Source organism: Arachis duranensis, chromosome 10, assembly GCF_000817695.3.
Source record: "Arachis duranensis cultivar V14167 chromosome 10, aradu.V14167.gnm2.J7QH, whole genome shotgun sequence".
Classification (NCBI taxonomy): domain Eukaryota; kingdom Viridiplantae; phylum Streptophyta; class Magnoliopsida; order Fabales; family Fabaceae; genus Arachis; species Arachis duranensis.
In genome coordinates, this window is record NC_029781.3 from 78,983,768 (window position 1) to 78,996,308 (window position 12,541).

The following is a 12,541-nucleotide window of genomic DNA, read 5'->3' on the forward strand; positions in this document are numbered from 1 at the left end:
GCATTCTTGAGAATCCGAAAAGTCTAAACCTTGTCTGTGGTATTCCGAGTAGGATTCAGGGATTGGATGACTGTGACGAGCTTCAAACTCACAAGGGTTGGGCATAGTGACAGACGCAAAAGGATCGATAGATCCTATTCCAACATGAGTGAGAACCGACAAATGATTAGCCGTGCGGTGACAGCACACCTGGACCATTTTCACTGAAAGGATGGATGGTAGCCATTGACAACGGTGACCCACCAAACATACAGCTAGCCATAGGAGGGAACTTGCGTGCGTGAAGACGAAGACAGGAAGAAAGCAGAGATTCAGAAGACAAAGCATCTCCAAAGCTCCAACATATTCTCCATTACTGCATAACAAGTATTTATTTCATGCTCTTTTGTTCATTTGCAAGTCAACTGATAATTATAACTGATATCCTGACTAAGAGTTACAAGATAACCATAACTTGCTTCAAGCCAACAATCTCCGGGGGATCGACCCTTACTCACGTAAGGTATTACTTGGACGACCCAGTGCACTTGCTGGTTAGTTGTGCGAAGTTGTGAAGAATTGTGATTTCCAATTTCGTGCACCACTTTCCACCACAACGGAAACATTTATCATCTGTTGATTTATTTTACCCGTTATTTCTTTCTTTATCCTATTTCTGGTGAGATCCTTTCTTGTGAACATAATTTTTTTTTCTTCCATATTTTTTGTTGTTTCAAAAACCTTGCCATTTACCTCTTCTAGGGTTATGATTTACCGCATTTGCTTCAGAAAATGGGGTGGCGCCAACTGGGCGTGATTCATGATTTTTTAAAAGTAACTCATTGTTGCGTTCAACAATAAAGTAAGAAATTAACTATAATATTGTTTAAATTTTATTTCTCGATACTACTACTACTAGAGCACATTCGAGGTATGGAAAGTTGAGAAAGTTTTCTCTAACATATCATTATTAGTTATCTTTTTCCCACATAATTTCATTTGTGAGGTGATTCGAAACATTGCTGAATTATATTCTCGTGTGGATTTAAAATCCTATAGACGCAAGTGCATCCATTCATATCGGGTTTTAAGAAGTATCACTGTCTTTTGATGATTATACCTTTCTTCAAGGTTTTTCAACAGATCTTCAAGATCTTTTAATGTGAGATATTCATTTTTCAATCCTTTGTCAAGATGACGACAAAAGAAGATCATGACTTTGGCTTTATCCTTTTAGGATGCATTATTTTCGGCCTTAATGGTATCTACAAGATCCATTAAATCAAGATGGATTTCAGCATCTAGTATTCATGATAAATAGTTGTTCCAGATATATCAAGAGCATTAAATTCAAGATGAGAGAGTTTCGACATAATGAAAATTTATTACTTGAGTCTTCCTAAAATTTGATCAGAGTCTCGTGCTGATAACGTGTTGTAAAATAAACAAATAAAGAAGATGTACTAAATATAAAATAAAGATATGTAAATAGAAGACTCTAGTATTAATATAATTAATTCGATAAAGATGATTCATATATGCAGTAAGTAAAGAGAGAGAGAGAGAGAAAGAGAAACTATTAGTAGTGTATAAAGAGAGAGGAGAGTGTTTTTATTGCTGTGTGTATTATTCTTCATATCAAACTCTCTATTTTTATTTTTTGTTTTTATTTTTAAAAATAATATTTATTTTTAACTTTTCAATTTTAAAAAATATGATTAGTTTTTGAAAGAAAAATTTATTTTTAAATATTAAAAATAATGAAAGTATGTTGGTTGGTCTATTTTCAAAATATATTTTAAATATTTTAGAATTTAGAATTATATTTATTCAAATATAATTTTAGTTATTTACTTTTATTAAGTTAATAATTAATGTTTATATAGTATTAAATACAAAATAAATTACTATAACACTCTACCACACAAAATTTTATGCTTAAGCCGTAAACCAGAGGTGGTATAGTATTACGACCTCTAAAATAAAATATATACATAATAGTATTGGAAAGAGAGTAATATAGGAGGATCCTTGGAAAATAGGTAAAACAAAATCCGCAAGATAAAAAGCGCAACGCTCAAAAAATGATATTACTTGCGTTCTAAGGAATCTAAAGATCATAAGTATAAATAGACAAAAGGAGAGAATAGAGAGTCAAAGATACAGAATAACTAGCTTCTAATTCAGCCTGCGAAGCCAAGGCTGGCCGAAGAATATATATATATACATCTCCCATCAACCCAAAATACATAGATAAAACCTTAACTCTCCTTAAACCTCTAAGAGGAACAAAATAAATAAGTTATTCGGAGAGAAAGCTAAGTACATATATACATAAACTAAACAACTAAAGAACCCAGGAACCACTCCGCTTCAGAAGTCCAGATGCCTACCGAGGAGCCTCCCGACCTGTATCTGAAAAACAGCAACACAGTATGGAATGAGAACCGGAGGCTCTCTACATTGTAAATGTGCCACGCACATAATATATAAGGTCCTGGGAATGCCAGAGGCAATCCTAGAATGCCGACACTAAGATTATAAAGCTTAAGTTACTAAACAGAAACCATAAAAGGGTAGGTGTCTAGGAAATTCTAAACTCAATTTAAACTTAACTTTAACACTAAACCTGTCCACCTTTTCTCTGCTTCTCCATCTCCAGTGAATTGCAAAGACAGATAAACAGACAATTGCAAGCACAGGTAGGAGACAAGTAGTGCAAGTAGCAATTATTACAATTAACATAATATATTCATTAGGCATTCCCAAATAAGGCATAGCAAACAAACAAATAAAATGCACATGATGTATGCCTGTCCTATGGCTGACGAGCCTCATCTGTCAGTTATCAAGCCAACCCGACAAGTCTGAAACCCTTGGACTGTCCCTAGTCGCGCATCCCCATGAGTTTATGCATAGATTTTTCTCATTTCATTCATAATTCATAGACTCATACATTCATATATAACTTACTCAATGGGGATATCCATTCCCAGAAATTTATACGTGCTCGGTCACTCTTACGACGTAGGGTCAACAGAGTATCAAGTCTCAACCTGGAAAATATGGTGGCAAGCCACGGTATTTCACCCAAGAAAACTCGTATCTCAGTAACATTAAATGCAAAGCCATATAAGTATTCATAATCATTCATATTCATTCCATAATCATTCGCCATAGCTATGTCATCATCAAATCCTCATACATTCACATCATTCTCATATGATTCATCATATTTACCCTTTACTTCATCCCCAAGTTACCTCAATTTTCTAACTCCATCTCATTACTAAGCTTCCTAATCAAGTTTAGAACTAATAATATGAAAATAGAGATTTAGGAGGTCAAATTGGATTTGAAAATACACATATGTGCGTACGCACAGGTCTCCTTTTGGCCAAGATACGTACGCATGCACCTGTCCGCGTACGCATGTGCGCTATACAGAATTGCATGTATGCGTATGGATCCTATACACGTGCGCGAAATCCTCTTCTTTCTTTTTGGTGCTATGCGTACGCATACACATGCAAGGCTTTTTAGCAAAAAATTTGACTAAGTCTGAATCTGCAGAATTTCAATTTAAAACCTCAAACTTTCGACGCACATAACTTTTTTGTTTTAAATAATTTTTCTTCCGTTCTTCAAACGGCATAAATTTCACGAACCCAATTTTCATATAAAATAAATTTGAAATGATTTGGGAGTCCGGAAGCCGAGTTATATCTCACCGAAGTTCGGCCAAAAACCAGTTTTTACAAAACCTCAAAAACCCCCCATTTTCATTAAAACTCAACTTACCACCTTTATATCCATCAACACAATACATCTACATCAATACTACAAGAATCTCCTCATCCTTACCATTTCTCAATTCACCCATATCATGCATTAACATCTTAAATAATCAACAAGATGAACATATCCCTATTCATTATATATATACAAACACATATCCAACAAGCACCAAAATCCATATCTCAATTCTTATCAAAGTCACTAAGCATTAAATATACTCATACATTCCAACCTATCATATGATCACCTAGCCTAAATTTTCACAAAATATTATATATTAAATACGCGAAACCTAAACCATACATTGGCCGATTTCCACGTATTATCCGAAACACCACCATAGAGGCACCCAAACACAGCTCCAAGAATCAAAAATCCCCAAAGTAATGGCACCCAAACTCCACCAAGCCTCCAATGTATTCAATCAAGCTCTAATTTGACAATTTCAACTCTAATTCAATATAAACTCAAATTAGTTCGTACAATTGAACAATTTAACACTAGGACAGACAAAATTAGACAAACCACAAGGATTTAGAGTTTTCTTACCGTATCCATTGATGATTGGAGTATAATCCAACAATTATCCAATCTTAGATTGCACCTAAACTACCAAAATCATCAAAATCACTCAAAATTCAAACCAATTTCGCACATAAAAGGGGCACAGAGAACTGGGCGCGAATTGAAGAGAAACATACCTCTTTGTTTGGATAGAATTGAAGAGAACTCCAAAACGAACGCGTGGCCATAAACGGCTCGTCAAACGGAGCTCCGGATTGAAAGTTACGAGGATTTGAAGTTCGAAGTAGAATATGGAGTTAGGATTCTATCACTCTTCTCTCTTCTCACCGTGGATTTCCTTGCAAGAATGAAAACTGAATTGTTGTGGCTGCAAGGAGGAAGAAAAGAGGTTATATGGGTTGGGTCTTGGTCCATTTTGGACCTGATTTGATCGGTTTGGTTCGTTCGTTTTAATTTTGAGCCAAATTTTTTAAAATTAGTGTTAAAATTCTTGTTTTAATTAGCTCTGTTCTATTTTACTATAAAATTCACATTTTTAATCTTTTTAATTAAAAATTAATTTATTATAATTATTCACTAATTTTACAAAATTTACAATTACTAACTCAAAATAATTAATTGCATTCATAATAAAAAGAGTTTACTTAACAAAAATAACAATAATAAATTTAGGTGAGATTATTTTTCAATATATAGACAAAGTAAAAGTTACCAATAAAACTTCAAATAAAAAAATAATCTAAATCTTTTAACATTATGAAAAAGGTAATATCCAAATTATCGATAATAATTGTTTCACATTTGAGTTGTTATTTCTCTCTGTTAGATCATTTCAGTTGTTTTCAGTAGTATTATCATCAATTTAACGTAAACGATGTCCATCTACAATCAAATTTTCATTAGAATATTCGTCAAAAAAGTTATTATTCCTAAATTGTATTTTAATAAAAATACGTTTAACTAATCTGTTATATCTTTTTAAGTGCACAATTTAGTTAATCAATTCATCTTTATTATAAGTTAATAATTAATTTTACAAAATGTCTCAATTTTTTAGTTAAGAATAATAACTAAGTTGTCCATTTTTTTTTTTAAGACAATGTTCACTAGTTAAGTCCCTCGAATAAAGAACAAAATAAAAATTAAAAATATGCCTGATGAAAAAAAAAAATAAGAAAGAAAGAGGAATTCGACATTTTATGAGAGAATAGAGAACGTAGCAGAGGTATTTTAAAAACAAAAAATGGAACACTTGTGCGGTTACATAGGTTCGACAGGTGCACTTGATCATTAAAAGCGTGAAATCACTGCCTTTTGAGTTGAAAACATTTTCAACTCTTACAAGAGAAAATTCCGGAAACAAAGAACTGTCATTTTTAATTGTGTTGCATTTTTAAAAATATTTTTATATGTAAGCAATTATATTTTTATATTTTGTTTTTGTTTTCATTAAAAATAAAAATAAAAATGATCAAACCAATTAGCCTCTAATTGTTTGTCTATCATTTTGGCTTTCTTTTTCCTTTTAATTAGGAAAAAAAAATACATGTCTCCTTTCAAATTTCAAGGAGGATTGAATCATTGAACACACGAAACTTGTGTTAGGTTTAACTAGTGTTTTAAGTCTGAGACACATTGATTTCTCTTGAATGGCTACACCTTTATGTTCAGCATGTATCCAGAAATAATATCATAAGGACCAATAACATATATATTATTAAAAAATTATGCAAAAGATTATATAATATAAAATACATTATAAAAATATATTGATAGAGAATATATTTTAAACTACAAAAAATATGTATCTATTTTTTATTAACAAAGTGGTCAATTTTTCGTTTTATAAAATTTATGGATAATAGAGTTTGTGTCAAATTTTTCAACATTTTTTTTCAATATAATTAAAAAACAATTAGAAAGAAATTTATCTTTCGTTTTGTTTCTGAATTATTCTTCACAATATTCATAACTGAAAAAGATCTATCAGTTGTAGTAATTAAAATAGAGAAAATTAATACCAAATAAACCAAAAAGAATGCTCATAAGAAGAAAAAAATCTACTTTATGAAATTTGAAAATTTTTATTTAATTAAAAGATATTAGTAATAATATCTTTTCATATTTTTTTAATATTATTACTTATTTTTTAGATATTAAAAATTATTAATATTTAGATTAAGCTGAACTTTTATTTATATTAGACTAAATACTAAATAAATTTTTAAAAAATTAAATCGTACCGAATAACTTCTTACTATTAATCCTTTCTTAAAAAAGTTGGGAGCGAGACCTCCACACACCACCCCCCGACCGGTAAGTCCATCCCTGTTTATGTTTAAATCGTACTTGTTACAAATTTAAAATTATTGAATGTATTTTCAATTAGCAGCATCAACGGCTTTTATATTTAAAAAACGTTAACGGATTTCGGTCGTGCTTTGCTTGAAGCAGCAGCATATTCCTGTCTTATTCTTGCTTTGCAGTTCCGTTAAGGGGCAAATTGCATGGGTGGCTTCAATCTTTATTCTTTTTATTAGAATTCGAGAAAAGGATAAATAAACCAGTGATCTTTTAATTTGTGAATATTTAAATATTTGATAATTTAAAAATATATTTAGGTTCTTCACTTTTTCAAAATCTAAACATATCAGATATAGGTTTACTTGGTCTGTCAAACTTAACGAAATCGATGAACATGTATATCTAAACTTTGAAGATATCAATGACTTAATCAAGGATCGATTTCTCTTATTTTCTTAGAATAATAACACATTACCAATAAAATTTATTACTTTTAACTAATATTTGACCAACTTTAAATATTTAATATTTTATTTTTATACCCTTAGAATTTAAAATTTATACAAAACTTTTAATTTTTATAAACTTTTTAAGTTTTATTATCAGCCAAATCCTTGACTACTAGTAGGCATGAGACTCTTCGCAAGACGCAGACTGGGGTTAACAAGTTTCGGTTCAATTGTGTTATTTCTTACTCTCTTTTTTTGACAGTGTTATTCCTTACTATAATTCAGGTTCAAATGAAATTGAGTATTTTAATTAATTAAAATAAGTGATTCAAATCTATATAACTTTTTTAACTGCTAGTTTAAACTACGATATGCCGTAGCTTTTATTGGACCTTTCATTTGAATTTCCCGTAATTTTTATTTCCCCATCCAGTTTCGCTTCTTATTCAGGTACTGGTAAAAATATTAACTAGCGAGAAAATATATTGTATAAAATCCAGCGTGGATATTTCAGCGTGCACTTAGCAATATTATAAAAATCTCAAGATCATTAAGATACATTAACTATAGACATAAATGTTCCCATGACCAAAAACCTTCAAATGTAAAACTTTTGAGGGGAAAACGGCAATAAAATAAGCATGACAATAATTTCCCTTGATACAGACAACCTACTTAAACACATCCATCAAGTCCAAGGCAAGAAATGCCTCCGGCCAACTCTGCCCGCCATATCAAGAGGGGTTGCACATAAAAACATGATACACCAAGATCAGAATATAGCCCTCCAACAATCAATTCTATCTCACCTCATATCTATGGCAACACAGTTCACATAACCTGACACAGACACGAAAAAGCAACCACAAGCATTAAAAATAACTCACCATTGAAGTTTGGCTTTAACTTAGAAGCATTTCCTGTGGACAATGGATGGGCCAGACTCATCATATTCACCCTTTGATATCCACATCTGCAAATATCAAACCTCATTTTAGAGTTCAATCTACAGGGCAATAGGCATAAAAAAAAGTGTAAAGTTGACTTTAAAATAAAAGAATAAAATAAAAAATAAATTACTTGTTGGAAGGTGCTGAGTGATGCAAGGATGGATCCTCCGATCCAGACACTGTACTTCCTCTCTGGTGGAGCCACAACCTTAATCTTCATGCTGCTAGGAGCAAGCGCAGTGATCTCTTTGCTCATACGGTCAGCAATACCAGGGAACATCGTAGACCCACCACTAAGAACAATGTTGCCATACAGATCCTTCCTGATATCAACATCACACTTCATGATAGAGTTGTAGGTGGTTTCATGAATACCAGCAGCTTCCATTCCAATCATAGATGGCTGGAAAAGGACTTCTGGACAACGGAACCTCTCGGCTCCAATTGTGATAACTTGTCCATCAGGAAGCTCATAGTTTTTCTCTACTGAAGAACTGCTCTTTGCAGTCTCAAGTTCTTGCTCATAATCCAAGGCAACATATGCAAGCTTCTCCTTTATGTCTCGGACAATTTCCCGTTCAGCTGAGGTGGTGAACATGTACCCTCTCTCGGTGAGGATCTTCATCAGAGAGTCAGTTAAATCACGCCCTGCAAGATCCAATCGAAGGATGGCATGTGGAAGTGCATACCCCTCATAGATTGGCACAGTGTGACTCACACCATCACCAGAGTCCAGAACAATACCTGTTTGGAGGATTTGATTGAGGCACATAATCATGTGATGAAAAACAAATTAACCAAGACAGATTTCTAGAAATACAAACCAGTTGTGCGACCACTTGCATAGAGGGAGAGAACAGCTTGGATGGCTACATACATGGCGGGAACATTGAAGGTCTCAAACATGATTTGGGTCATCTTTTCTCTGTTGGCCTTCGGGTTGAGAGGAGCCTCCGTTAGAAGCACAGGGTGCTCCTCAGGAGCAACACGCAATTCATTGTAGAATGTATGATGCCAGATCTTTTCCATGTCATCCCAGTTGCTGACTATACCATGCTCAATGGGATATTTGAGAGTAAGAATACCTCTTTTGGATTGGGCTTCATCACCTACATAGGCATCCTTTTGACCCATTCCAACCATAACACCAGTGTGGCGAGGTCGGCCAACTATACTGGGAAACACAGCCCTGGGTGCATCATCACCGGCAAATCCTGCCTGTGCAGATGAGATTAAAATAACTAATTCATTAAAGAAACCAAGACACATATACAGATGCAATCATAAAAAACTACTGGGTACTAACCTTCACCATTCCAGTTCCATTGTCACAGACAAGGGGCTGAATATCCTCACCATCTGCCATCTTTTATATACTGCTACACCGATTAAATATTAGCTTTCTTTCAAACACATTCACTTCTAAACAATATAACAAAATTAATTGTCTTGCAAATATTAATGGGAGAGCATGGAAACAATAGAGTGCAGTATTATACAAACTACACCATAAATTACATATGAGCTACAGTTTTCAAAGAAAAATAGGGGCCAAGAAATGTAGAGTTCAAAGGAGACATTCATTTAAAATTTTAACGAAAAACTGCAGAAATTTAATGAATACAACCCTAACAGAAAATGTTGGATGTTGTAATGCTAAGCTTAACGATTTGGACATACAAAACGTTGAAAATAGCTTCAACTCGTGAATACCACTGTTACGCTGGAAAGCCATAACTACCTAAACGATACTCTATCAAACAAAAGGCCGTCAAGCAACCAGATCAGAAGAAAAATTAGATCAAGCAATAAGGCCGGCGAAGAGTCAAGACAACAAGAAAAACGAAAAATAAACACACAAGCTATGCACATTAAATAAAATCAGTCAAGTTCAACCAGATCTTAGATCTCCACAGTAGAAGATCGGAATCAGAGTTATCAGCATGCTATATACAGTTAAACATAGCACAATTTCTAGATCTACTAAGTCTCTTCCACAGTCCGATTTCACTTCGGTTAAGTAGATCAATTCAAAATAATCGCGATTAGAAATAAACAAGAGAATTCCGAAACAAATCTACCGATTAAGAAAAGAAAATCGCAAAAAATGAAGTATCTTGTGCATAGAAGCTACTATATACAGCTTAGTAAGCAAAATTAACCAGAACTGGAACAGACAAAGGTAAGAGACACATGAAATGAAATTAATACCTTGAGAGAAGAGAAAAGGCGTCCGAGAAGATGAAGGAGAAGAAGAAGGAGGAGAGGATGACGATGACCTCGCTCTCTTCTGTAAACGGAGACGCAGTATCAGAATAGAGAGAAAAATGAAGACAGAAATAGATAGGTATATATACTAGGGTGCGGGTGGTTGTGTGTATGTGCGTGCGTGTGAGTGCGTACACTTGAAAATTGAAAATTGAAAAATGAAAATTGAGACCCAAATTGAAATTTTAAAAAATAAGAAAGAGTAGAGAGAGAGAGAGAGAGGGGGAATCATTTCAACCACGAGAAAAGATGGATAGGATGACCTGGCTGACAGCCTTTTCCTTCAGCCTCACACTCACACAGTCACACACACACCCCACACTTCTTCAGTTCTTCTCTATCTTTTTCTTTTCTTTTCTTTTCGTTTCATTTCACTCATTTTTCCTCTTCTCCCTACGGCTCTACCATTAATTTAGTTTTAGTTTATTTATATAAGGCGTTACATTCAATTTCGGCTCTCACTCTCAGCTTGAACGTTTATTCAATTTTGGCTCGACTCGTCTAAGTTCTAGTTCAACTCACAAGCCGGCGCGCGCTTTTTGTTCTCTACATTTCTTTCGAGCTTTGGCTCTCCGCTCGTCAATCCTTGACGCACCTAAACAGCACAAATTTTCTAACGAGATGTGTCTTGTTTGGGATCTTTCATTCTCTCGGTCTAATTTAATTTGTTAATAGCAAGATTGTTATACGCGGTGTTGAATTTTCAGCATTTTATTTTATTAGTATTGAGTAAGCTATATTATCTTGATTCCTCGAGCATTAGGTTGACCTTAATTTAATTTGAATCAAAATTTTATTTTATATTTATTAAATGTTTAAGAATAGTTTGTATCTTAAGAACACATGTTAATATTATAAATTAAAAAATTTAATAAAAGTATTTGTTAACTAAACCCTTTGTAATAATAAGAAGGGTCTAATTAAGGTTTATCAATTAATAATCAAAAACATATAAATTTAAATTTATAATATATTTATTAAATTGAAAATTTTAAAAATTTCTATTACTAAGTATCTTAATATTTGTCTGACAAGCATATATTAACTAAATTTTAATAAGAAACCTTACAGATGATTGTTTACCAGAAATTAAATGCTCTATAAAGAGAATATAAATTTATTTGTCAACATAAATTTTAATACCGAGAATATTATTTTGCTTTTTTAGTTGAACAGATGTTCGCAAAGAGTAAAAACATTTACGTGGTTACCACTTAATGACTCTTTCTAAAAGATTATACTAGGCTTTAGACTAATATGGCTAACGATAATGTATGTGTACGTTGTTTGAAGGAAAAAAGTTTAAACATGTGGATCGAAAGGAAACTTAATGAAAGTCACAATTGTAATCGTGGGGAATAATAGCCCCTTTTGTTTTCTACACAACAACGTGCTACCTTTTGTTGCAGCATAATATAGGAATTTGTTTAGAATGCCACTAGGAACCAATTAAGAAATTTGACAAGGTGTATAATAAGTTGGTTATTTAATTCAATAAAAATAAATAATAAATTCAAAAACTCTTCTTCAATTATTTTGCATTAAATTTTAAATTTTAAATTCTTTAATTTTAAATTTTTAAAAAATTTAGTTAGTTATTTTAAAAAAATAATCATCTGAAATCTTAATTTACTAAAACATTTTATTCTAATACTCTTTTTTTTTTAATCGGCAGCCACCCCACCTTCATTAATAATCATCTCATTTCATCGTTGTTAGCTGGCTTGCCACACGTCACCCACCTTTAGTAAAAATAATCATCTACTTAAGGATAAAAATAATCATCTACATACCTACTGAATTGAGCATCTAACATATTTTAATTATATATAACTAACCCCAATTCAATCAAAATAATCAACTATATAAAAATTAAAATAATCATCCATATACCTACTAAAATAACTATCCTAAATTGACCATTAAAATAGAAGTAGAAGAATAATAAACAGAAGAAACAATTATTGTGGTGAAACATAGTTTTGAAGGACTAGGCATGACGAAAGCAGCACTGTTGTGAAGCATAGGGCTCAAATCTGAAAGAAGCTAACCATGCTTGGATCCAAAGAAGAAAAACATAGTGGTATCATTGGTGAGAAGAGGCTTGAAGGAATACGACAAAGAGAAGCTGGTTCGGAAGAGAGGCCCGCGAAAAAATGACAGCAACATTAGACTGAGCGTTGGAGGGCGAGACGCGTCGGGTTGACTGGCAAAAGTGAGGACAGTGTCAGTGGGAGGATGCGGCGGCGTCGGTATGGCCGGCGAGGA

At 33.0% G+C, this 12,541-nt stretch overlaps 1 protein-coding gene and 1 long non-coding RNA gene across 2 annotated transcripts; both read right to left on the minus strand.

Moving 5' to 3' along the window:
- Positions 1-3,982: 3,982 nt before the first annotated feature.
- Positions 3,983-4,650, minus strand: LOC127742430 (uncharacterized). The gene is made up of 3 exons (XR_008003687.1): positions 4,479-4,650; positions 4,327-4,381; positions 3,983-4,228 (listed from the first exon to the last, which is right to left on the minus strand). It is a non-coding gene; the product is annotated as an uncharacterized LOC127742430 (long non-coding RNA).
- A 2,935-nt stretch (positions 4,651-7,585) lies between these two features.
- Positions 7,586-9,378, minus strand: LOC107470345 (actin-7; the record flags this gene model as incomplete). The annotated part of the gene is given in 4 exon segments (XM_016089734.3): positions 7,586-8,028; positions 8,136-8,749; positions 8,830-9,223; positions 9,312-9,378. Coding segments are annotated over 4 exon segments (1,134 nt in total). The 3' UTR covers positions 7,586-7,962.
- Positions 9,379-12,541: the final 3,163 nt, after the last annotated feature.